The 26,370-nt window shown below is 44.3% G+C and overlaps 1 protein-coding gene and 1 long non-coding RNA gene across 2 annotated transcripts; both read left to right on the top strand.

The window, feature by feature from the left end:
* The first annotated feature begins 98 nt into the window (after positions 1-98).
* Positions 99-19,903, top strand: LOC121562232. Its single transcript, XM_045215260.1, has 17 exons — positions 99-212; positions 3,786-3,979; positions 4,142-5,535; positions 5,875-6,500; positions 6,584-6,611; positions 11,392-11,525; positions 12,519-12,565; positions 12,703-13,255; positions 14,528-14,589; positions 15,167-15,204; positions 15,765-15,829; positions 15,962-16,176; positions 16,364-16,623; positions 16,782-16,907; positions 17,073-17,205; positions 17,291-17,320; positions 19,518-19,903. The coding sequence occupies exons 2-17, from the start codon at positions 3,847-3,849 to the stop codon at positions 19,829-19,831; spliced, it is 4,158 nt and encodes a 1,385-aa protein (XP_045071195.1). The 5' UTR covers positions 99-212; positions 3,786-3,846; the 3' UTR covers positions 19,832-19,903.
* On the top strand, positions 8,765-11,389 carry LOC123484701. The gene is made up of 3 exons (XR_006658648.1): positions 8,765-8,808; positions 10,727-10,900; positions 11,352-11,389. It is a non-coding gene; the product is annotated as an uncharacterized LOC123484701 (long non-coding RNA).
* Positions 19,904-26,370: the final 6,467 nt, after the last annotated feature.

Raw genomic sequence — 26,370 nt, 5'->3', positions numbered from 1 at the left:
AAAATGAGTCTCTCTGGGGAGAGAGAGGAGGGGAACACTGCCTCTAAAATGAGTCTCTCTGGGGAGAGAGAGGAGGGGACCACTGCCTCTAAAACGAGTCTGTCTGGGGCGAGAGAGGAGAGAGGCACTGCCTCTAAGAGGAAGTATTCTGAGAGAGAGGAGGGGGCCACTGCCTCTAAAAAGAGTCTGACTCAAGACACCAGTTCTAAGAGGTAAGAGATCAGTTGTAAATATGCTTATTTGAAAGATATACAACTAATTTAAGAGAAGTGTTTCCAAAAATCCTTTGACCAGGGGGCCTCCCGAGTGGCGCAGTGGTCTAAGGCTCTGCATCGCAGTGCTAGCTGTGCCTTCCACTAGAGATCCTGGTATGAGTCCAGGCTCTGTCACAGCCGGCCGCGACCGGGAGACCCATGGGGCGGCGCACAATTGTCCCAGTGTCGTCCAGGTTAGGGGAGGGTTTGGCCAGCAGGGATGTTCTTGTCCCATTGCGCACTAGCGACTCCTGTGGCGGGCCGGGCCCAATGCACGCTGACACGGTCGCCAGGTGTACGCTTAACCCAGCTGGCTTCCAGGTTAAGAGGGCATTGTGTCAAGAAGCAGTGCAGCTGGGTTGTGTTTCGGAGGACGCACAGCCCTCGACCTTCGCCTCTCCCGAGTTGCAGCGATGGGACAAGACTGTAACTACCAAATTGGGGAGAAAAAATTAGTAATACACTGCTCAAAAAAATAAAGGGAACACTTAAACAACACAATGTAACTCCAAGTCAATCACACTTCTGTGAAATCAAACTGTCCACTTAGGAAGCAACACTGATTGACAATACATTTCACATGCTGTTGTGCAAATGGAATAGACAACAGGTGGAAATTATAGGCAATTAGCAAGACACCCACAATAAAGGACTGGTTTTGCAGGTGGTGACCACAGACCACTTCTCAGTTCCTATGCTTCCTGGCTGATGTTTTGGTCACTTTTGAATGCTGGCGGTGCTTTCACTCTAGTGGTAGCATGAGACGGAGTCTACAACCCACACAAGTGGCTCAGGTAGTGCAGCTCATCCAGGATGGCACATCAATGCGAGCTGTGGCAAGAAGGTTTGCTGTGTCTGTCAGCGTAGTGTCCAGAGCATGGAGGCGCTACCAGGAGACAGGCCAGTACATCAGGAGACGTGGAGGAGGCCGTAGGAGGGCAACAACCCAGCAGCAGGACCGCTACCTCCGCCTTTGTGCAAGGAGGAGCACTGCCAGAGCCCTGCAAAATGACCTCCAGCAGGCCACAAATGTGCATATGTCTGCTCAAACGGTCAGAAACAGACTCCATGAGGGTGGTATGAGGGCCTGACGTCCACAGGTGGGGGTTGTGCTTACAGCCTAACACAGTGCAGGACGTTTGGCATTTGCCAGAGAACACCAAGATTGGCAAATTCACCACTGGCGCCCTGTGCTCTTCACAGATGAAAGCAGGTTCACACTGAGCATGTGACAGACGTGACAGAGTCTGGAGATGCCGTGGAGAACGTTCTGCTGCCTGCAACATCCTCCAGCATGACCGTTTTGGTGGTGGGTCAGTCATGGTGTGGGGTGGCATTTCTTTGGGGGGCCGCACAGCCCTCCATGTGCTCGCCAGAGGTAGCCTGACTGCCATTAGGTACCGAGATGAGATCCTCAGACCCCTTGTGAGACATATGCTGGTGCGGTTGGCCCTGGGTTCCTCCTAATGCAAGACAATGCTAGACCTCATGTGGCTGGAGTGTGTCAGCAGTTCCTGCAAGAGGAAGGCATTGATGCTATGGACTGGCCCGCCCGTTCCCCAGACCTGAATCCAATTGAGCACATCTGGGACATCATGTCTCGTTCCATCCACCAACGCCACGTTGCACCACAGACTGTCCAGGAGTTGGCGGATGCTTTAGTTCAGGTCTGGGAGGAGATCCCTCAGGAGACCATCCGCCACCTCATCAGGAGCATGCCCAGGCTTTGTAGGGGAGGTCATACAGGCACGTGGAGGCCACACACACTACTGAGCCTCATTTTGACTTGTTTTAAGGACATTACATCAAAGTTGGATCAGCCTGTAGTGTGGTTTTCCACTTTAATTTTGAGGGTGACTCCAAATCCAGACCTCCATGGGTTGATAAATTTGATTTCCATTGATAATTTTTGTGTGATTTTGTTGTCAGCACATTCAACTATGTAAAGAAAAAAGTATTTAATAAGATTATTTCATTCATTCAGATCTAGGATGTGTTATTTTAGTGTTCCCTTAATTTTTTTGAGCAGTGTATATATATTTTTTAAACATACAGAAATAAATTGCAAACTGTAGCTTCAAAAGAAGGTAACCGCCCTCTTCCTCCGCCCTTCCGCCCCCCTGTTGTAGAAAGAGATTCGCATGTGAAAAAAAATGGTTTCAGCAGCTTTGGGGGCATGACCTTTTTACTCCTGACCAATCAGCCAAAACCACAGCTGCCTATTGTTGCAACCATTGGCCAGATTGTTCCATCAATCAAATCTCAGGAAGAAGCTTGAAGAGGAACCGTACTTGCAACCATGAATCTCAATGTGCGACCATGAAATTCAAAATACAAACTCGCAGGGTTCTGTCATCATTATAACCCCATAGATCATCATCTGGATTGTAATGATGACAGAACCCACATGTCACCAGAATAAGACCCTGGATATTTATTGAAAGGAGCATCAAGCTTGTCACCGTGCACTTTCACCACCCTGTGAAGTTCATCAGAACTTATTTCATCTGTAGCCTAATAAACGACATGCTTTCCTGAGTCGTAGTGGGAGGACCACACACCATGTCATCTCGTGACTCCAACTTTACTTCCATATGATGGTTATTATATCAATATTTGCAGATACATGCGTTTCCATCGCCATTTTTCGCATAATACATTTTACAAACACAAAAGATCCCACCGCGTATTTTGTTTTGTCGACATTTTGGAAAGTTTGCCGACAAATTTGCTGTTTCAATCAGGCCGGTCTTGGAAATTCTTCAAGTTTTACCTGTGAAACGTCCATGAAGCATCTCTGCAAGTCAACCATTTGATCTCAATCAGTTGAGTTTTGTACAGTGCTGTTTTGTGTTTTGAATGAAGTACAGTGAGTGAATTGTAGAGCAGATGATGTTAACAAACTGCAGCATACCTGTGTTTTGTTTCAATCACAGCACATATTTTGCCTAGTGGCACTCTGTTGGGTTTTGGCCACATGAGAGAGAAATTTGACCATTCGCACAGTCATCTTAAAATCTCATAAGAAATGTGGTGTTTTTTGTCTTCCAGTAACTTTATACTATGCTATTATATTGGGTTCTGTAGAATACTATCAGGATGTGATCTTGCAGACATTGATTGATGTAGCTTTATTAAACAAGTACCATTCTCCATTCATCACTGAAATGGCCAGAGTAGTCTGTTCTCTGGGCAATGAATGAGTAGAGTAGAGACTGTGTAAAGTAGAGAATCCCATACAGTGAATGAGTAGAGTAGAGACTACGTAAAGTAGAGAATCCCATACAGTGAATGAGTAGAGTAGAGACTGTGTAAAGTAGAGAATCCCATACAGTGAATGAGTAGAGTAGAGACTGTGTGTAAAGTAGAGAATCCCATACATGCTTCAGATTTTTTGCAATCTGGAAAAGGCTTCAGAACAGCAGCCCCTCATTTCAAAGAAACATCAGGACTTGAGTTCAGCTATGCAGATATTGATGTGATATTGATGCAGTATTGATGAAGTGATCTGTCTCCCTGTTTTGTTGAAAGTGTCCAGAAGCCCAGAGCAGAGTCACCTACACCCAGCCAGGAAACTCTGAGACTTGGCAAAATGTCTGAACAACAGATGAAAAGCTCTGACTACCAGTTGGACTATGAAAACGTTCAGGATCCAGTTGAGACGATGGAGGGGATTGTCAGCGAGGGTGCTGTAATGTTCACACACAACCCTCTGGGTATGAGGAGTAAGACTGGGAGTTACAACAGCCCTCCCGTCCACACCTTACATCTTTCTCTATTGATCAAATTACTGCTTTAATATTAGATCATGTTGATCGGTTTTAACTTTCAAAAGTTAATCTTCTAGTTTTATGGTATTAATATCAAATCTCATGTTTTTCCTACAGGTCAAACTCTTCTGACAGTCCAACAAGACATTAAGGCTAAACTGAAACACAAGTATCAACACATATCTGAAGGAATTGGACACCATGGAAACCAAAGTCTGTTAAAGGACGTCTACACAGAGCTCTACATCACAGAGGGTGGAAGTGGAGCGGTCAATAATGAACATGAGGTGAGACAGATAGAGATGGCATCCAAGAAACAAACCGCACAAGAGACACCAATCAAATGCAACGACATCTTCAAGCCTTTAGCTGGACAAGACAAACCTATCAGAACTGTGCTGACAAAAGGAATCGCTGGCATTGGAAAAACAGTCTCTGTGCAGAAGGTCATCCTTGACTGGGCAGAGGGAAAAGCAAATCAGGACGTTCATTTCATGTTTCCTCTTCCTTTCCGTGATCTGAACCTGAAAAAGGACCAATACAGTCTGATGCAACTTCTTTCCCACTACTTCTCAGAGCTGAAAGAGATTGACAACATTGAAGATGGTGAAACCAAAACTGTTTTCATTTTTGATGGTCTGGATGAGTGTCGACTTCCTCTAGACTTCAAAAACAATGAGAGGTGCTGTGATGTCACGAAGCCAACCTCAGTGGACGTGCTGCTGACAAACCTCATCAAGGGGAATCTGCTTCCCTCTGCTCTCCTCTGGATAACCACACGACCTGCAGCAGCCAATCAGATCCCTCCTGAGTGTGTTGACCAGGTGACAGAGGTACGAGGGTTCAATGATCCACAGAAGGAGGAGTACTTCAGGAAGAAAATCACAGATCAGAATCTGGCCAATGAAATCATCAAACACATGAAGACATCAAGGAGCCTCCACATCATGTGCCACATGCCAGTCTTCTGTTGGATATCAGCCACTGTCCTTGAGATGATGCTGAAAGAGACAGAGAAGGATGAAGTCCTCAAAACTCTGACCCAGATGTACTCACACTTCACGCTCATCCAAATCATTGTGAAGAACAGAAAGTACAACAAAGCCACAGAGACAAACCCAAAGGAACTGTCTCAGTCAGACAAAGAGATGATCCTGAAACTGGCAAAGCTGGCTTTCCAACAGCTGCAGAAGGGCAACCTGATCTTCTATGAGGAGGACCTGAGAGAGTGTGGCCTTGATGTCACAGAGGCATCAGAGTACTCAGCATTGTGTACAGAGATCTTTAAAGAAGAATCTGGGCTGAACCAAGAGAAGGTCTACAGCTTTGTGCATCTGAGCATTCAGGAGTTTCTAGCAGCAGTGCATGCTTTAGAATCATGTCTGGACAAGAAGGAAAATGTTTTCCCCCCCAAAGCAGTCACTAGTGATGATGATGACGAGGAGAAGAATGATGACGAAGATGATGACTATGATGAAGATGAGGAGAAGGATGATGATGAGGATGATGAGGAGAAGGATGATGATGAGGATGATGACTATGAAGAGAAGGATGATGATGATGAAGAGAAGGATGATGATGATGATGAGGAGGAGAAGGATGATGATGAAGAAGAGAAGGATGATGATGATGAAGAGAAGGATGAGGATGATGAGGAGAAGGATGATGATGAGGAGAAGGATGACTATGAAGAGAAGGATGATGATGAAGAAGAGAAGGATGATGATGATGATGAAGAGAAGGATGATGATGATGAGGAGGAGAAGGATGATGATGATGAGGAGGAGAAGGAGGATGATGAGGAGAAGGATGATGATGATGATGATGAGAAGGATGATGATGATGAGGAGGAGAAGGATGATGAGGAGAAGGATGATGATGAGGAGAAGGATGATGAGGAGAAGGATGATGAGGAGAAGGATGATGATGAGGATGATGACTATGAAGAGAAGGATGATGATGAAGAAGAGAAGGATGAGGAGGAAGAGGAGGAGCCAATCCTGTTGTCTGACTTATACAGGAGAGCAGTGGACCAGGCCTTGAAGAGTGAGAATGGACACCTGGACCTGTTCCTCCGCTTCCTTCTGGGTCTCTCACTGGAGTCCAATCAGAATCTGTTACGAGGCCTTCTGACACAGACAGGAAGTACAACACAGAGCAATGAGGAAACAGTTGAGGAAACAGTCAGGTACATTTCAGACAAGATAGAGGAGGAACGTTCACCAGAAAGGATCATCAACTTGTTCCACTGTCTGAATGAACTTGGTGCCAACTCTCTAGTTGAAGACATGCAAACCTCCCTGCGATCAGGAACTCTTTCAGAAACCGAGCTAGAACCTCAACAATGTTCAGCCCTGGCCTACCTGTTACTGATGTCAGAGGAGGTGCTGGAGGAGTTTGACCTGAAGACATACACCACATCAGAGGAAGGTTATCAGAGGTTGCTGCCGGTAGTGAAAACCTGCAAGAGAGCACTGTAAGTTCTGTTATTGAGTTGATGTATACATTATCATTATTCTGAAGAATTTGTATATCTAACAGATGATCTCCTCTCTCCAGACTGTCTGGCTGTAAACTCACATATGAATCCTGTGAGACTCTGGCCTCAGCTCTGCAGACCCCAAACTCCCCCCTGAGAGAACTGGACCTCAGCTACAATGACCTGGGAGACAGCGGAGTGGAGCTGCTCTGTGTTGGACTAACCAACATACAGACACTTGTGTGAGTTAACTATCTTCAGTATCCACTGTGAGTTTATTTGTTATGTACAGTGGCTTGCGAAATTATTTTTTTGGGGTTTGTATCATTTGATTTACACAACATGCCTACCACTTTGAAGATGCAAAATAATTTTTTTTGTGAAACAAACAAGAAATAAGACAAAAAAACGGAACACTTGAGCATGCATAACTATTCACCCCCCCAAAGTCAATACTTTGTAGAGACACCTTTTGCAGCAATTACAGCTGCAAGTCTCTTGGGGTATGTCTCTATAAGCTTGGCACATCTAGCCACTGGGATTTTTGCCCATTCTTCAAGGCAAAACTGCTCCAGCTCCTTCAAGTTGGATGGGTTCCGCTGGTGTACAGCAATCTTTAAGTCATACCACAGATTCTCAATTGGATTTAGGTCTGGGGTTTGACTAGGCCATTCCAAGACATTTTAATGTTTCCCCTTAAACCACTCGAGTGTTGATTTAGCAGTATGCTTAGGGTCATTGTCCTGCTGGAAGGTGAACCTCCGTCCCAGTCTCAAATCTCTGGAAGACTGAAACAGGTTTCCCTCAAGAATTTCCCTGTATTTAGCGCCATCCATCATTCCTTCAATTCTGACCAGTTTCCCTGTCCCTGCCGATGGAAAAACATCCCCACAGCATGATGCTGCCACCACCATGCTTCACTGTGGGGATGGTGTTCTCGGGGTGATGAGAGGTGTTGGGTTTGCGCCAGACATAGCGTTTTCCTTGATGGCCAAAAAGCTCAATTTTAGTCTCATCTGACCAGAGTACCTTCTTCCATATGTTTGGGGAGTCTCCCACATGCCTTTTGGCGAACACCAAACATGTTTGCTTATTTTTTTCTTTAAGCAATGGCTTTTTTTTGCCCACTCTTCCGTAAAGCCCAGCTCTGTGGAGTGTACGGCTTAAAGTGGTCCTATGGACAGATACTCCAATCTCCGCTGTGGAGCTTTGCAGCTCCTTCAGGGTTACCCTTGGTCTCTTAGTTGCCTCTCTGATTAATGCCCTCCTTGCCTGGTCTGTGAGTTTTGGTGGGCGGCCCTCTCTTGGCAGGATTGTTGTGATGCCATATTCTTTCAATTTTCTAATAATAGATTTAATGGTGCTCCGTGGGATGTTCAAAGTTTCTGATATTTTTTTATAACCCAACCCTGATCTGTAGTTCTCCACAACTTTGTCCTTGACCTGTTTGGAGAGCTCCTTGGTCTTCATGGTGCCGCTTGCTTGGTGGTGCCCCTTGCATAGTGGTGTTGCAGACTCTGGGGTCTTTCAGAACAGGTGTGTGTGTGGGTGTATATATATATATATATATATATATATATATATATATATATATATATATATACTAAGATCATGTGACACTTAGATTGCACACAGGTGGACTTTATTTAACTAATTATGTGACTTCTGAAGGTAATTGGTTGCACCAGATCTTATTTAGGGGCTTCATAGCAAAGGGGGTGAATACATATGCACGCACCACTTTTCTGTTATTTATTTTTTAGAATTTCACTTCACCAATTTGGACTATTTTGTGTATGTACATTACATGAAATCCAAATAAAAATCCATTTAAATTACAGGTTGTAATGCAACAAAATAGGAAAAACGCCAAGGGGGATGAATACTTTTGCAAGGCACTGTATGCTGTTAGTATGTTTATGTTTTTAACATTATTTGAACATCTTGGTAAATATGCAGAAAGATCTATAAAATGTGATAAATATATAAAACTAAGGTAAATATCTTGAGTGATTTTAGTATGTTTTTAACATTGGTTAATCATGTGTCCTTCTGTTATTGTCTTAATGCATCTCATTATTCTTAAAGCTTTGCATATTTAACAGTGTATCACTATATCTCCTCTCTCCAGACTGGCTGGCTGTAAACTCACATATGAATCCTGTGAGACTCTGGCTTCAGCTCTGCAGACACCAAACTCCCCCCTGAGAGAACTGGTCCTCCGCTACAATGACCTGGGAGACAGAGGAGTGGAGCTGCTCTGTGTTGGACTAACCAGTCCACTCTGCAACATACAGACACTAGTGTGAGTTAACTATCTTCAGTATCCACTGTGAGTGTTTAAATACAGAATTATGTATGTCTATGTTTTTAACATTATTTGAACATCTTGGTAAAGATATAGAAAGATATATATATACACACACACACAGTGGCAAGAAAAAGTATGTGAACCCGTAGGCTAATGACTTCTCCAAAAGCTAATTGGAGTCAGGAGTCAGCTAACCTGGAGTCCAATCAATGAGACGAGATTGGAGATGTTGGTTAGAGCTGCCCTATAAAAAACACTCACAGAATGTGAGTACGCTATTCACAAGATGCTGCACTGCCTGATGTGAACCATGCCTCGAACAAAATACATCTCAGAAGACCTAAGATTAAGAATTGTTGACTTCATAAAGCTGGAAAGGGTTACAAATGTATCTCTAAAAGCCTTGATGTTCATCAGTCCACAGTAAAACAAATTGTCTATAAATGGAGAAAGTTCAGCACTGTTGCTAGTCTCCCTAGGAGCGTCCGTCCTGCAAAGATGATGGCAAGAGCACAGCGCAGAATGCTCAATGAGGTTAAGAAGAATCCTAGAGTGTCTTGTCAGCTAAAGACAGAAATCTCTGGAACATGCTAACATCTCTGTTGACGAGTCTACAATACGTAAAACACTAAACAAGAATGGTGTTCATGGGAGGACACCACGGAAGAAGCCACTGCTGTCCAAAAAAAACCATTGCTGCACGTCTGAAGTTCGCAAAAGAGCACCTGGATGTTCCACTGCGCTACTGGCAAAATATTGTGTGGACAGATGAAACTAAAGTGGAGTTGTTTGGAAGGAAGGAAGGAACACAACACTATGTGTGGAGAAAAAAAGGCACAGCACACCAACATCAAAACCTCATCCCAACTGTAAAGTATGGTGGAGGGAGCGTCATGGTTTGGGGCTGCTTTGCTGCCTCAGGGCCTGGACAGCTTGCTATCATCGACGGAAAAATGGATTCCCAAGTTTATGAAGACATTTTGCAGGAAGATGTAAGGCTATCTGTCTGCCAATTTAAGCTCAACAGAAGTTGGGTGATGCAACAGGACAACGACCCAAAACACAGAAGTAAATCAACAACAGAATGGCTTCAACAGAAGAAAATACCCATTCTGGAGTGGCCCAGTCAGAGTCCTGACCTCCTGGCCCAGTCAGAGTCCTGACCTCCTGGCCCAGTCAGAGTCCTGACCTCCTGGCCCAGTCAGAGTCCTGACCTCCTGGCCCAGTCAGGTCTGATCCGCAACTACAGAAAACGGTTGGTTGAGTTTATTGCTGCCAAAGGAGGGTTCACATACTTTTCCCACCCTGCACTGTGAATGTTTACACGGTGTGTTCAATAAAGACATGAAAACGTATAATTGTTTGTGTGTCATTAGTTTAAGCACACTGTGTTTTTCTATTGTTGAGACTTAGATGAAGATCAGATCAATTTTTATGACCTATTTATGCAGAAATCAAGGTAATTCCAAAGGGTTCACATACTTTTTCTTGCCACTGTAAAATGTGATGAATATATCAAACTAAGGTAAATATCTTGAGTGAGTTAGTATGTTTTTAACATTGGTTAATCATGTGTCCTTCTGTTATTGTCTTAATGTATCTCATTATTCTTAAAGCTTTGCATATTTAACAGTGTATCGACATATTTCCTCTCTCCAGACTGTCTGGCTGTAAACTCACATATGAATCCTGTGGGACTCTGGCTTCAGCTCTGCAGACACCAAACTCCCCCCTGACAGAAATGGACCTCAGATACAATGACCTGGGAGACAGAGGAGTGGAGCTGCTCTGTGTTGGACTAACCAGTCCACTCTGCAACATACAGACACTAGTGTGAGTTAACTTTCTTCAGTATGACTTATTATGTGGATGTTTTAGACATTTGTTAATCATGTGCTCTTCTGCCCTCTAGTCTAGGTCAGTGTGGTCTGACAGAGGGTTGCTGTTCAGATCTGGCCTCAGTCCTGAGTTCACCCAACTCACAACTGAAACAACTGGAGCTGAGAGACAATGACCTGCAGGACACAGGAGTTACACAGCTGTCTGCTGGACTGGAGGATCCAGACTGTAAACTACACACACTGGGGTATGTACAGCTGTTTCAGTCAGGTCGGTACTGAGCTGAGTTACACTGCCCTCTGCTGGACTGGAGGATCCAGACTGTAAACTACACACACTGGGGTAAGTACAGCTGTTTCAGTCAGGTCGGTACTGAGCTGAGTTACACTGCCCTCTGCTGGACTGGAGGATCCAGACTGTAAACTACACACACTGGGGTAAGTACAGCTGTTTCAGTCAGGTCGGTACTGAGCTGAGTTACACTGCTGTCTGCTGGACTGGAGGATCCAGACTGTAAACTACACACACTGGGGTAAGTACAGCTGTTTCAGTCAGGTCGGTACTCAGCTTAGTAAAACAAATACTCTGAACATCTGATGTTTCATCACAATGTTTGTGTCATGGACAAATATATGGGTGTCCTACAAGATGATTGACACCAGTCCATCAACATAGACAGCTGTTGTGTCTCTCTGTAGGCTGTCTGGCTGTCTGGTCACAGAGGAGGGCTGTGCTGCTCTGTCTTCAGCTCTGAGGTCAAACCCCTCCCACCTGAAAGAGCTGGACCTGAGCTACAATCACCCAGGAGACTCTGCAGGGGGACTGCTTTCAGCTGCTCTGGTGGATCCCACAGATAAACTGATGAAGCTGAAGTAAGTCAGAATAGATGTCCTAATAGTGTGAGCAGTGGTTGTGTCCTATGTAGTGTAGTAGGTTCAGTAACATGAGGACATGATGGTAGAATACAGGGGAAGTTTACCCAGCAGGCTTAGCACTCCAACACAGCATACATCATCATCACATGAATACTCTTCTTCTGCATCTCTGATATCCTGTTGGAATTGTACTCCGTTCTGTATGCAGTAGGTAGGATAGAATACCTGTATGTCTCTAGTAATGAATTGTACTCTGTTCTGTATGCAGTAGGTAGGATAGAATACCTGTATGTCTCTAGTAATGAATTGTACTCTGTTCTGTATGCAGTAGGTAGGATAGAATACCTGTATGTCTCTAGTAATGAATTGTACTCTGTTCTGTATGCAGTAGGTAGGATAGAATACCTGTATGTCTCTAGTAATGAATTGTTCTGTATGCAGTATGTAGGATAGAATTCCTGTATGTCTCTAGTAATGAATTGTACTCTGTTCTGTATGCAGTAGGTAGGATAGAATACCTGTATGTCTCTAGTAATGAATTGTACTCTGTTCTGTATTCAGTAGGTAGGATAGAATACCTGTATGTCTCTAGTAATGAATTGTACTCTGTTCTGTATGCAGTAGGTAGGATAGAATACCTGTATGTCTCTAGTAATGAATTGTACTCTGTTCTGTATGCAGTAGGTAGGATAGAATACCTGTATGTCTCTAGTAATGAATTGTACTCTGTTCTGTATGCAGTAGGTAGGATAGAATACCTGTATGTCTCTAGTAATGAATTGTACTCTGTTCTGTATGCCAGTAGGTAGGATAGAATACCTGTATGTCTCTAGTAATGAATTGTACTCTGTTCTGTATGCAGTAGGTAGGATAGAATACCTGTATGTCTCTAGTAATGAACTTGGATAGTGCACCAGAACACAACAATATGGTTTAAATGTTGACTGCTTTATTAAGTCTTTGTCAGTCAATAACCTGTTTCTCCTACAGTGTGGATCATGGTGGAGAGTTCAGGCTGAACCCAGGGCTGAGGAAATGTAAGTCTCTTCAATCCTAATTAACTACATATTCAAAACTATGGTAACATAGTAACTAATCAATACTTGTTCTGTACCTACAAAAACTACATTTTATATGAAGATGTGGTTTGATTAAACTCTCCTTTTGTCTACAGATGCCTGTCATCTCACCCTGGACCCAAATACAGCAAACCAAAACCTGATGCTGTCTGAGGGGAATAGGAAGGTGACATTTTTGGAAGAGGAGCAGCATTCTGAAGACCATCCAGACAGATTTTACTTTGGTCCCCAAGTTCTCTGCAGAGAAGGCTTATCTGGATCTCGTTATTACTGGGAGGTGGAGCGGGATGGTGCCATGGCTAACATTGGTGTGGTGTACAAAGGAATGAAGAGGAAGGGAGAGAAGGAGGACAGTTGGATTGGAGCCAATAGGAAGTCCTGGAGTTTAGTCTGCTATGACAGTGGTTATCTCTTTTACCATGCGGGAGTCCGTAGCAGAAGATCCATCCCTGATACTGTTCCTAACAGAGTTGGAGTGTATCTGGACTGGCCAGCTGGTACTCTGTCCTTCTATAGTGTGTCCTCCTCTGGTACACTGACACACCTTTACACAGAACACACCACATTCACTGAACCCCTCTATCCTGGGTTTTGGGTTTCCTCCTTCTCAATGACCCTGTGTCAGATAGATGACCAACACATTCAAAGGTGAGTCATAGCAATGTTTTATCATGTGTTTTCCTCTGGAATCATTCCTACAGTTAGATTAGTAGTAGTGGTGTGTTTTAATGTGTTCTGTTGGACCTACAGACAGTTAGATTAGTGGTAGTGGTGTGTTTTAATGTGTTCTGTTGGACCTACAGACAATTAGATTAGTAGTAGTGGTGTGTTTTAATGTGTTCTGTTGGACCTACAGACAGTTAGATTAGTAGTAGTGGTGTGTTTTAATGTGTTCTGTTGGACCTACAGACAGTTAGATTAGTAGTAGTGGTGTGTTTTAATGTGTTCTGTTGGACCTACAGACAGTTAGATTAGTAGTAGTGGTGTGTTTTGTCATGTTCATAATGTTATTTCAATATGGCTGAAACTACATGACTAACCTCGTTCCCAGGCCAATTGCACTCAGCACATATAAACCTGGAACACCAGCCACTCAATGTGTGTGTCACCAGAGCAGGGTTTTAGAAAGTGTGTGCTTGTCTGGCAGGGTATGTAACTCATGGTGCCTGGAACATCACATATCTAGGGGCTTTCCTCAAGGTAAGCAATGTCACCTGTAATGTCACCATCAGTATTGACTTTATCATAGAGGGTTATGTCACATTTACGTCATTTAGCAGACACTTTTATCCAGAGTGACTTAAAGTAGTGAGCCCGAGTGGCGCAGTGGTCTAAGGCGCTGCATCGCAGTGCTAGCTGTGCCATTAGAGATCCTGGTTCGAATCCAGGCTCTGTCGTAGCCGGCCGCGACCGGGAGACCAATAGGGCGGCGCACAATTGGCCCAGGGTAGGGGAGGGAATGGCCAGCAGGGATGTAGCTCAGTTGGTAGAGCATGGCGTTTGCAACGCCAAGGTTGTGGGTTCGATTCCCACAGGGGGCCAGTATGGAAAATAAAAAAAATTATTTTAAACTGTAAGTCGCTCTGGATAAGAGCGTCTGCTAAATGACTAAAATGTAAATGTAATGTGAGGGCATATATTTTTCATATATATATATTTTTTTTACTGGTCCCCCAAGGGAATCGAACCCATAACCCTAACATTCAAAGCACCATGCTCTACCAACTGAACTACATGAGACCACATTTAGAAGTTGACATAGTGTTATGTCACATTTGGCAATGCACCCTACATAGGGAGCTGTTCTGTCACCCTTTATACACCCTTTGTATTGCTTATGAAGACTGTATGTATGCTATATAAAGCCTTTATAAGTTGTATTTAGTTTAATCACAGTCTATCCATCTGCTTTCCCAACAGCAGAGACCATGGTGGAGAGTGTTGTATCAAGCCTGGACCTGAGAACACCAGAGACCAGATATGTGAGTGTTAACTGATAATTGTTTTAAAATCAAAATACGATTAAAGCGTTCTTGAGTCCCAGGCAAGGAACACAATCATGATCTATTTGGTCAAAACAAACTTAAAGGTAGAGTCAGCAATATGATGTAGATGCACAAAGTAAACATCATAGTGGGTAAACTTCTACAACAACTAAGAGTGTTGGAGCGCGATGCTAAACTCCTCTGTTTTGGTCCCGTGGCTACCACGCTGTAAGAGTGAAGAGAACCCGTGCACATGGGCAGATACTGTGTGAGAGAGAAGTCAGGCATCTTGCTCATCACAATATCTGCGGTGCTGCTCGTACAACATCATTTAGCTGACTCTACCTTTAAGCTCTCATCCTGGGATCTACCAGAAATCAGGCCCCAACATCTCCAAAACATGGACCAGAACCATGTTGTTTCCTGCTTCCACAAACATTCATTAATATAACACTAATGTGTGCTAATGAGACTGTTGCTCACTTATATACATTTTTATTACAAGTCTATTTAATAATTATTAATTCATTATTACATGAGATTGTCCATTTTAAATAACTACTTTTGACTTCAGGGATTCCTCAGAGCTGTAAGACTTGTGACCATGTTGAGGTAAGTCATAATGTCAATTCTCACTTTTACATACCTTCAGGAGTCAGGCACAGTCTGAAAGCCAGGTGTGTACTGACCAACCATTCATACTGGGATATAGACAGTCCTGTGTTCTGCTTTAGTAATATATACACAGTCTGAAAGCCAGGTGTGTACTGACCAACCATTCATACTGGGATATAGACAGTCCTGTGTTCTGCTTTAGTAATATAAACACAGTCTGAAAGCCAGGTGTGTACTGACCAACCATTCATACTGGGATATAGACAGTCCTGTGTTCTGCTTGTAGGAATGCAGGATTTTAGCTGTTGTCATATTTTGTCATTAGACAGTTTAATTGGATAAATCACCAGCATTCCATGTAACATTGAATAAATACATTAGATTAGTTACTTTGGTTAATGGCCCAGTTTCCCGGACACAGATTAAGCCTAGTCCTGGACCTTAAAGAACTTTCTATTGAAACTTCCATTGATCATGCTTTAAGTCCAGCACTAGACTCAATCTGTGTCCAGGAAACTGGCCCCATATGTATAACTGACATGCTTGTCCTTGTTCAGGACTCCACACACTGGCTTCAGATTGAACCCTTGACTTCCACTGTCCAGGGAGTGACAATGTTCAGGTAAAATAACTACTTTTAACATTTCATTCCGCTTGCTAGTGTATTTCCCCATTACCTTTGGGAATAGGCTTCTAATCCAACCTCTCCATTTGACGATTGACCCTCTCTACCATATCTTGTTGTTGCCCTCAGGCACAGGACACCCAAAGGGCGTTATGAGTGCACAGTGTCTGGGCTCCGCTGGGTGTGTGAGAGAGATGTCATTCTGAAGTATCACTTCAGGAACTGGGAACCCTACAGTCAACTTCTGAAAGACATGCAGTACGGACAAGGTGGTCCATTGCTGGACATCACTATGGAGTTAGGTGAACTGGAGGAAGTTCATCTGCCACACTTTGTCTGTTTAGGTAAAACCATATAGACATAGTATTCAGAAAGACATTTCCATGTAACTGAGTTTCACTTCCTGAATGAATGAATGAATATTCTGGGAGTTTGAGTTTACTGTGATCTGGTACCGCATATTCTTTGTGTTTTAGTTGGATGAATAATACAATATTTGTCTTTCTGTCTCCTTTTTATTGTGTTGTTCAGGGACCAACGATTCCCTGAGGAATGAGATGAAGATTTTTCATGTAGAGGAACATGGAGTGTCTGTTGAGGAAGTGCATGAGGTCACCAGATTCCATGCTAAGATTCTCCATCCCAAGTTCTCACTTATCTCTGTTATACTGAGCTATATCTTTTCGTGGAACATAGATGTCCACTGTGAGCTGATGCTCTATCTGACAGTGAAAAAGGAAACACTAATTCCACGCCTATACCTGTTCCCCAGTAACCCCAGCCAAATACAGGTGAGGTACCATTCTTTTAGAGGTGACCTTAACTAAGCAGTGGTACGGTTTATGTTGACACTCATAACATGAAGATAATAGTTTGTTGCTAGTTTTCTGAATAATGTTTGAATAAGACTATACATTGACTGGCTGTGTATTTCATGCCTCGTTTGCAGGCTGTGGAACAACAGGAAAAGTCTCAAGGGTCTTCAAGGGTTCTCATCACAAGACCAGAGCAGGCCTTCAAACTGAATAGTTTCTTCAGACTGAACATTCCCTGTTCTACCTACATCAATCCACAGGTACAGTTTTAGTAGACTAAGAACATGAATCTGACATTTAAGTCACATTTCTATCCATTGCTCTCTCTCGCTCGATGGCTCTCAATTCAAATGGCTTTATTGGCATGGGAAACATATGTTTACATTGCAAGCAATCTCTCTCTCGCTCTCTCCATCTCTCTCCAGAATATTCATCTCATACATAGAGACTCCACACCAAGCTTTTTCAAGGCGGTTTTGAAAATGACAGGGGTTGACATTGAGATGGAGTTATTGGGTGATGATGAGAGGATTGCATGGAAAGAAGTGGTATCACAAGGTAGGAGCATATGTCAATCATAACTTTGTACTTTTGTAACAGATGCTATTTAGAGTGATATAACCTAATTTTGTTTATCTTTCAGATGAATACATCACTGCCACCCATTCAACAAGTAAGTAAACATGAGTTACAGTGCATTCAGAAAGTATTCAGACCCCTTGACTTTTTCCACATTTTGTTTCGTTAAAGCCTTATTATAAAATGGATTAAATCGTTTTTTCCCCCTCATCAATCTACCCACAATACCCCATAATGACAAAGCAAAAAAAAGCAAATTTATAAAAACTAAATAAATAATGAAATATCACATTTACATAAGTATTCAGACCCTTTACTCAGTACTTTGTTGAAGCACCTTTTGGCAGCGATTACAGCCTCGATTCTTCTTGGGTATGACGCTACAAGCTTGGCACACCTGTATTTGGGGAGTTTCTCCGATTCTTCTCTGCAGAAGCTCTGTCAGGTTGGATGGGGAGCGTCGCTGCACAGCTATTTTCAGGTCTCTCCAGAGATGTTAGATCGGGTTCAAGTCCGGGCTCTGGTTGGGCCACTCAAGGAAATTCAGAGACTTGTCCCGAAGCCACTCCTGCGTTGTCTTGTCTATGACCTTAGGGTAGTTGTCCCGTTGGAAGGTGAACCTTCGCCCCAGTCTGAGGTCCTGAGCGCTCTAGACCAGGTTTTCATTAAGGATCTCTGTACTTTGCTGAGTTCATCTTTCCCTCGATCCTGACTAGTCTCCTAGTCCCTGCTGCTGAAAAACATCCCCACAGTATGATGCTGCCACCACCATGCTTCACCGTAGGGATGGTGCCAGGGTTCTTCCAGATGTGACGCTTGGCATTCAGGCCAAAGAGTTCAATCTTTGTTTCATCAGACCAGAGAATCTTGTTTCTCATGGTCTGAGAGTCCTTTAGGTGCCTTTTGGCAAACTCCAAGCGGGCTGTCATGTGCCTTTTACTGAGGAGTGGCTTCCGTCTGGCCACTCTACCATAAAGGCCTGATTGGTGGAGTGCTGCAGAGATGGTTGTCCTTCTGGAAGGTTCTCCCATCTCCACAGAGGAGCTCTGGAGCTCTTTCAGAGTGACCATCTGGTTCTTGGTCACCTCCCTGACCAAGGCCCTTCTCCCCCGATTTCTCAGTTTGGCCGGGCGGCCAGCTCTAGGAAGAGTCTTGGTGGTTCCGAACTTCTTCCATTTAAGAATGATGGAGGCCACTGTGTTCTTGGGGACCTTCAATCCTGCATAACTTTTTCGGTACCCTTCCCCAGATCTGGGCCTTGACATAATCCTTCGACCTCATTGCTTGGTTTTTGCTCTGACATGCACTGTCAACTGTGGGACCTTATATAGACAGGTGTGTGCCTTTCCAAATCATGTCCAATCAATTGAATTTACCACAGGTGGACTCCAATCAAGTTGTAGAAACATCTCAAGGATGATCAATGGAAACAGGATGCACCTGAGCTCAATTTCGAGTCTCATAGCAAAGGGTCTGAATACTTATGTAAATAAGGTATTTCTGTCTTTATTTTTAATACATTTGTAAACATTTACAAAAACCTGTTTTCGCTTTGTCATTATGGGGTATTGTGTGTAGATTGATGAGGAAAAACATGTAGTTAATCCATTTTAAAATAAGGCTGTAACGTAACAAAATGTGGAAAAAGTCAAGGGGTCTGAATACTTTCCAAATGCACTGTACAAACCAATGGCTTGAGTGCCAGTCGACATGGTTTACTGTTGGACTAGTCCTGATTATAAAAGGCTGTCTTCAAGATCAATGACATCTCCTCCAGGACTTGATGTAGATTAGCCTGGTTCTGAATGCCCCAATGACATCTCCTCCAGGACTTGATGTAGATTAGCCTGGTTCTGAATGCCCCAATGACATCTCCTCCAGGACGTGATGTAGATTAGCCTGGTTCTGAATGACATCTCCTCCAGGACGTGATGTAGATTAGCCTGGTTCTGAATTCCCCAATGACATCTCCTCCAGGACGTGATGTAGATTAGCCTGGTTCTGAATTCCCCAATGACATCTCCTCCAGGACGTGATGTAGATTAGCCTGGTTCTGAATGCCCCAGCATCTTTTTCTACGTCTGTGAAAACCGACCCTAAATATGAATGAAACAGTAGTGGTGTGATGTGTTCATTGATGCAGGTTGTTATTGTTACAGAATGTGTTCTTAATGCAAAGATTAACCATACAATGAAGACTTTTACTGTAGGTCACTCTGAAAGACGTCTGTTTCTAAATGTCTGAAATGTGAATGAACAAATGTAGTTATTTTGTAACCTGCCTCTCTCAGGTGCTGTGTTAGGGGCAGGGCGTCCGGCTGAGAGCAGTCTGACTGGTTCTACAGAGCAGCAGCTGCGTTCTGTACGGACAGAGTTTGTGAGACGAGTGTCAGGACCTGTCCTGGAAGGTCTGCTGGACGGACTCCTGCAACACACAGTCATCAACCAGGAGGAAATGGAGTCAGTAAAGGTGATAGCTGAGAGGGCAGAGAAGGCACGTGACATCATCGACATGGTGTTGAGAAAAGGAACTGAGTCATGTTCCAGGATGATCAACCTTCTTGGGGAGCTGGATCCCTATCTTTGGTCACAGCTAGGTGCCTAGGTACCTAGCTGGACCCCTATCTAGCAGGAGGGTCAGTTAGTCCTCCACTAGGTACCTAGGTATGGACCCCTATCTAGCAGGAGGGTCAGTTAGTCCTCCACTAGGTACCTAGCTGTACCCCTATCTAGCAGGAGGGTCAGTTAGTCCTCCACTAGGTACCTAGCTGGACCCCTATCTAGCAGGAGGGTCAGTTAGTCCTCCACTAGGTACCTAGCTGGACCCCTATCTAGCAGGAGGGTCAGTTAGTCCTCCACTAGGTACCTAGTTGGACCCCTATCTAGCAGGAGGGTCAGTTAGTCCTCCACTAGGTACCTAGCTGGACCCCTATCTAGCAGGAGGGTCAGTTAGTCCTCCACTAGGTACCTAGCGGGACCCCTATCTAGCAGAACATGTTGATACAACTCTGTCTCTCTCTCACACCAACACACCTTCCTACCTGATGTCTGTGTATTTTAAACTTTAGATTTTAAATGTCATTGTATACGCATTGTAAACATGTATTGTGATGTTATTGGAATTTACTTACTGTATTTGCATACTCACTGTGAATGTGTCCGGGAAAATGGCTCTGAGAATTTGGCATTCAACTTAAAACCACAGAAATGTATTTTATGAATATATTGTACAGTGTTGGCCTGATAGAGGTTAATGAGAGGGGCTGGATATCAACACAACCACCTCAGTCTATCAGCAGTTTTCTCAGTGAGAGCACATTGACCATTGACAGACATAAGGAGCTGTTCAACCTCTCTCCCCTTTACCAATGACTTGAGAGTGGCTGAAGGACATATAAGGAGCTGTTCAACCTCTCACCCCTTTACCAATGACTTGAGAGTGGCTGAAGGACATATAAGGAGCTGTTCAACCTCTCACCCCTTTACCAATGACTTGAGAGTGGCTGAAGGACATATAAGGAGCTGTTCAACCTCTCACCCCTTTACCAATGACTTGAGGGTGGCTGAAGGACATATAAGGAGCTGTTCAACCTCTCACCTCTTTACCAATGACTTGAGAGTGGCTGAAGGACATATAAGGAGCTGTTCAACCTCTCACCCCTTTACCAATGACTTGAGAGTGGCTGAAGGACATATAAGGAGCTGTTCAACCTCTCACCCCTTTACCAATGACTTGAGAGTGGCTGAAGGACCAATCAGCCCCCATCTATACACAATGTTTTACTAAATGTTTTATAACGTTGTATTTTTCTATGTGTATCTACCTGCCCAGGGACTACAGCTAAATCTGGCACATTTACAGAAATGTTGATTGATGTGCAGTATCCCTGTCAAATACAAGTAGTAAATGTCAATTAAAGGAATGTATTGTGACTTAGAATGTTGTTTAACAATATGGAAAAAAGCAATAAAGTCAACCGCCTTTATAGCACAAATAATATTATAGCACTGACATTTGTTAACAGCATTGAAAGTAATGATTACTAGACAGTTGTCATGGTAACAGCAGTAATACAAATAACATTATTTATGATGCTACTATTAATAATAATAATAATATTATTATAATAATCAATTTTAGAAAACACTTTAAAATCCCATCGTTAATTAGATTAGTTTATTAGTCACATGGAGAGGGACGCAAAATCTTGTGCTCTGGGCTCCAACAGCGCAGGTGGGGGCAGGGTAAGAATCTGTTGGGTGGTGGGGGCAGGGTAAGAGTCTGTTGGGTGGTGGGGGCAGGGTAAGAGTCTGTTGGGTGGTGGGGGGCAGGGTAAGAGTCTGTTGGGTGGTGGGGGCAGGTAAGAGTCTGTTGGGTGGTGGGGGCAGGGTAAGAGTCTGTTGGGTGGTGGGGGCAGGGTAAGAGTCTGTTGGGTGGTGGGGACAGGGTAAGAGTCTGTTGGGTGGTGGGGGCAGGGTAAGAGTCTGTTGGGTGGTGGGGGCAGGGTAAGAGTCTGTTGGGTGGTGGGGGCAGGGTAAGAGTCTCTAGGGTGGTGGGGGCAGGGTAAGAGTCTGTTGGGTGGTGGTGGTGGTGGTGGTGGTGGGGGCAGGGTAAGAGTCTGTTGGGTGGTGGTGGTGGGGGCAGGGTAAGAGTCTGTTGGGTGGTGGTGGTGGTGGGGGCAGGGTAAGAGTCTGTTGGGGGTGGTGGTGGTGGGGGGCAGGGTAAGAGTCTGTTGGGTGGTGGTGGTGGTGGTGGGGGGCAGGGTAAGAGTCTGTTGGGTGGTGGTGGTGGTGGTGGTGGGGGCAGGGTAAGAGTCTGTTGGGTGGTGGTGGTGGTGGTGGTGGGGGGCAGGGTAAGAGTCTGTTGGGTGGTGGTGGTGGTGGGGGGTAGGGTAAGAGTCTGTTGGGTGGTGGTGGTGGGGGGCAGGGTAAGAGTCTGTTGGGTGGTGGTGGTGGGGGCAGGGTAAGAGTCTGTTGGGTGGTGGTGGTGGTGGGGGTAGGGTAAGAGTCTGTTGGGTGGTGGTGGTGGTGGGGGGCAGGGTAAGAGTCTGTTGGGTGGTGGTGGTGGTGGTGGTGGTGGGGGCAGGGTAAGAGTCTGTTGGGTGGTGGTGGTGGTGGTGGTGGTGGGGGCAGGGTAAGAGTCTGTTGGGTGGTGGTGGTGGTGGTGGTGGGGGCAGGTTAAGAGTCTGTTGGGTGGTGGTGGGGGCAGGGTAAGAGTCTGTTGGGTGGTGGGGGCAGGGTAAGAGTCTGTTGGGTGGTGGTGGTGGTGGTGGTGGGGGCAGGGTAAGAGTCTGTTGGGTGGTGGTGGTGGTGGGGGCAGGGTAAGAGTCTGTTGGGTGGTGGTAGGGGCAGGGTAAGAGTATGTTGGGTGGTGGTGGTGGTAGGGGCAGGGTAAGAGTATGTTGGGTGGTGGTGGTGGTGGGGGCAGGGTAAGAGTGTTGGGTGGTGGTGGTGGTGGTGGGGGCAGGGTAAGAGTCTGTTGGGTGGTGGTGGGGGCAGGGTAAGAGTCTGTTGGGTGGTGGTGGTGGGGGCAGGGTAAGAGTCTGTTGGGTGGTGGTGGTGGTGGGGGCAGGGTAAGAGTCTGTTGGGTGGTGGTGGTGGTGGGGGCAGGGTAAGAGTCTGTTGGGTGGTGGTGGTGGTGGGGGCAGGGTAAGAGTCTGTTGGGTGGTGGTGGTGGGGGCAGGGTAAGAGTATGTTGGGTGGTGGTGGTGGTGGGGGCAGGGTAAGAGTCTATTGGGTGGTGGTGGTGGGGGCAGGGTAAGAGTCTGTTGGGTGGTGGTGGTGGGGGCAGGGTAAGAGTCTGTTGGGTGGTGGTGGGGGGGGGGCAGGGTAAGAGTCTGTTGGGTGGTGGTGGTGGGGGCAGGGTAAGAGTCTGTTGGGTGGTGGTGGTGGGGGCAGGGTAAGAGTCTGTTGGGTGGTGGTGGGGGGGGCAGGGTAAGAGTCTGTTGGTTGGTGGTGGTGGGGGCAGGGTAAGAGTCTGTTGGTTGGTGGGGGCAGGGTAAGAGTCCGTTGGGGAATGCCCACAGGGGGAGCAGCAGGGGGGAGTGATATGTGAATGAAACAATAATAAAGCAGAATAATATGTAGATATTTACTCCATTGGGGGGTGTGGCTAGGGTAAATGAGGAAGTGATCCATGGTGCCATCAGTAACAACAAACCAGGTGTGGTTTTATTTACTTTACATTTTTCTCCCCTCTTATCATAGTTTTGTTTTTGTCCTGTTGTGTTCTAAAATACAATTCTGGTACAAACTTCCCAAAAATACTAATGTGTTGTTTGTTAAACTTTTATTTTCTAGTTTATTTTATGCACTTTGAGATTATTCTTGGTTTCAAAATAATGATTATTATTACTATTCATTACATCATACATAGGCGCTAATCTGTACATAAACCATGCAAGGGATCATTTCCACGCAAAGTCTGAGATTTATCAATATAAATGTTAGTTTGAGAGTGTTCAGCCCCATGACCATGCTTACGTACAGTGCCAAGTGGTGGAATAAGGGAACTGCTTGTCAAGCGTAGAATGGGGAAGGGAGATACATAGTAGGTTGTACAACTGAATGAATGAATTCAAATGAAATGTGTCTTCCGTATTTAACCCCTCTGAATCAGAGAGGTGCTGGATCTGCCTTAATCGACATCCACGTCATCGGCGCCCGGGGAACAGTGGGTTAACTGTTCAGGGGCAGAACGACAGATTTTTACCTGGTCAGTTTGGGGATTCGATCCAGCAACCTTTCGGTTACTGGCCCAACGCTCCTACCCGCCAGGCGACCTGCCGCCCCAAAATATACTGTATGTTGAAAATGTGTGAAATTGTGAGAGTAATAATGACATTGTTTTATGTAATTATATAGACATTGTGAATTCATGCAACATGTCTTGACAGGCTATATATTTTGACCACATCAGTGCATTTGTAACGATAATAATCCATATAAAGTACAGTCATTTGTTAAATTAGAGGTACGTGTGAAAGTGAAACTATTGTGTAAATCCTATAAAAGACTGAGATAATGGAAATCCAATGAGAGATGGCTGATCTGCTCTGTTGGAAGATCTGGCAAAGCAGCATTTCACAGAGAGCACGTTTTTAGAGACAGGTGGGACTTTTTAGCAGAAAGTACAGATTGGCTCATCAGATATCGTTTCCCAAAACCAATCTTATAGGATCTTTGAGAGGATTTAAGACCTACTTTAGAAAGGCAAACCCATGCCATTCGGGTGCACGTCAAAGTGTTATCCATCCTCAGGTTTTTGGCAACGGACACTTTTCAGCCGGAGCTTGCTGATCGGCCAGCGGCATCTCACATCCCTCGATGAGCCAATGTTTTGGATGCAATCATCAGCAAAACGTACTGTAACATACAATTTCCACCATCGCGCAACAGGTTAAGAGCGGTTTCTTTGCCATCAATGGGTTCCCAAATACGAACGGAGAAATAGACGGCCCCCACATCGCCATAAAAGCACCATCCCAAAACGAGTTCAACTAGGCTATGTGAACAGAGAAGGCTTATACTCTTAATGAGCAGGTGATAGGTGATGTTAGGTGCAAAAGACGCTACTGAATTTAGTGGCCAGGTGGAAAGCACGACTTGTTCATTCTGCAGAACAGCAATGTTGCCGATCCGCCTACAGGGGGAGCTGTTGAGGATGGATGGCGTATTGGTGAGTATTGCCTACTGCTAGTGTCAGATATTGAATTCAACCAAAAGGTTTTATTTGTCTCATTCAGTTGTGGTTTGATGAGTAACAATGAGCGTTATAACTCCACGTGAAATACGCCCATCATTCACCCTTCATGGTGACAATAACGCCCTTATTTGCTGTATAGTTGGGAAGTATTGGAATTAGGCCCAGACAGTATATCTAAAGAACATATCCCTGGCGAACTTCAAATGTATTTGGAGGTGTTGGCAGAATGTTTTATTTTACAGTGACATTTGCTGTCGGTCTATCTGACCGTTTCTGAAAGACAAAAACACTTGCAAATTGTTGTGGACCTGTAAACAGATCGTTTGAATGCAGTAATGTTTTGCATTCACTTTTTCCCGAAACTAAATATGCTTCACTGCCCACAAATTCTGAAACATTGTCTACTCGAAAAAATAAAAATAAACTAGAGTTTATTGGTAGCCTACACACTTCAATACAAAAGATAATCTGTCTGTTCACCTGTTACATTCTGCTGTATGTTATAAACCGCGCCGCGCACCCTGTCATCTGCATAGAGCAAACACTTTAAATAATAGCCTCTCTGATAGGCCCAATTAAATGAGAAATGCGCATGGTAATTTGTTGTATGGCTACATCGGGAATATGAACTCATCATGGCCAGAAAAGGGGAGGAATTTATTATGCAATGTTTATGATAATGTTTTATAATTATAAATGAAATATTGTCTACGCAAGAAATGTCACTTTACATCATTCAGACGTCGCCTACAAACGTCAATGGAAAAGGTGAATCGTCTGTTCTAACGTTAAACTGCGCTTCGGATCGGATCGCATAGAGCAAAATAGGCTGCTGGAAATACCGTAGCTGATCTATTTACTACTGTGAAGTGGGTCCTATTAAATGAGAGATGGGACGAATGGTAGCCAATCCTAACTTGTTGTAGGCCTATAGGCTATTTCGCGAGTATATGCTTTGTTCTGCAATATTATATGCCTATTTCTAATTATTTTAGAATGTAAAGATGAATTGATTTTCACTAAAGGCAAATGATTGCATCTTGTTATTAACCTTTTTATTGTTATGAATAAACGTGTCCATCATATCCCACATTTACACTAAATACTAATCTACTTGCCTTCTTGCAACGCAATACTTCAACCGCTAGAAACTGTGAATACGCATGGTCTAAAGTTAGCGGGAAGGTGAGAGTGTCTGTCTGTCTGTCTTATGTCTGTCTGTCTGTCTGTCTGTCTGTCTGTCTGTCTGTGTGTCTGTCTGTCTGTCTGTGTGTCTTCACATATTTCTATATTTCTTAATTCCATTCTTCTACTTTTAGATTTGTGTGTATTGTTGTGTATTGTTAGATACTACTGCACTGTTGGAGCTAGGAACCCAAGCATTTCACTACACCCACAATAACATCTGCTAAATATGTGTATGTGACCAATAAAATTTG

The sequence above is a fragment of the Coregonus clupeaformis genome, unplaced genomic scaffold (genome assembly GCF_020615455.1).
Source record: "Coregonus clupeaformis isolate EN_2021a unplaced genomic scaffold, ASM2061545v1 scaf0411, whole genome shotgun sequence".
NCBI lineage: Eukaryota > Metazoa > Chordata > Actinopteri > Salmoniformes > Salmonidae > Coregonus > Coregonus clupeaformis.
The sequence above is the reverse complement of the archived record's forward strand: the minus strand, read 5'-3'. Positions and strand labels throughout refer to the sequence as shown.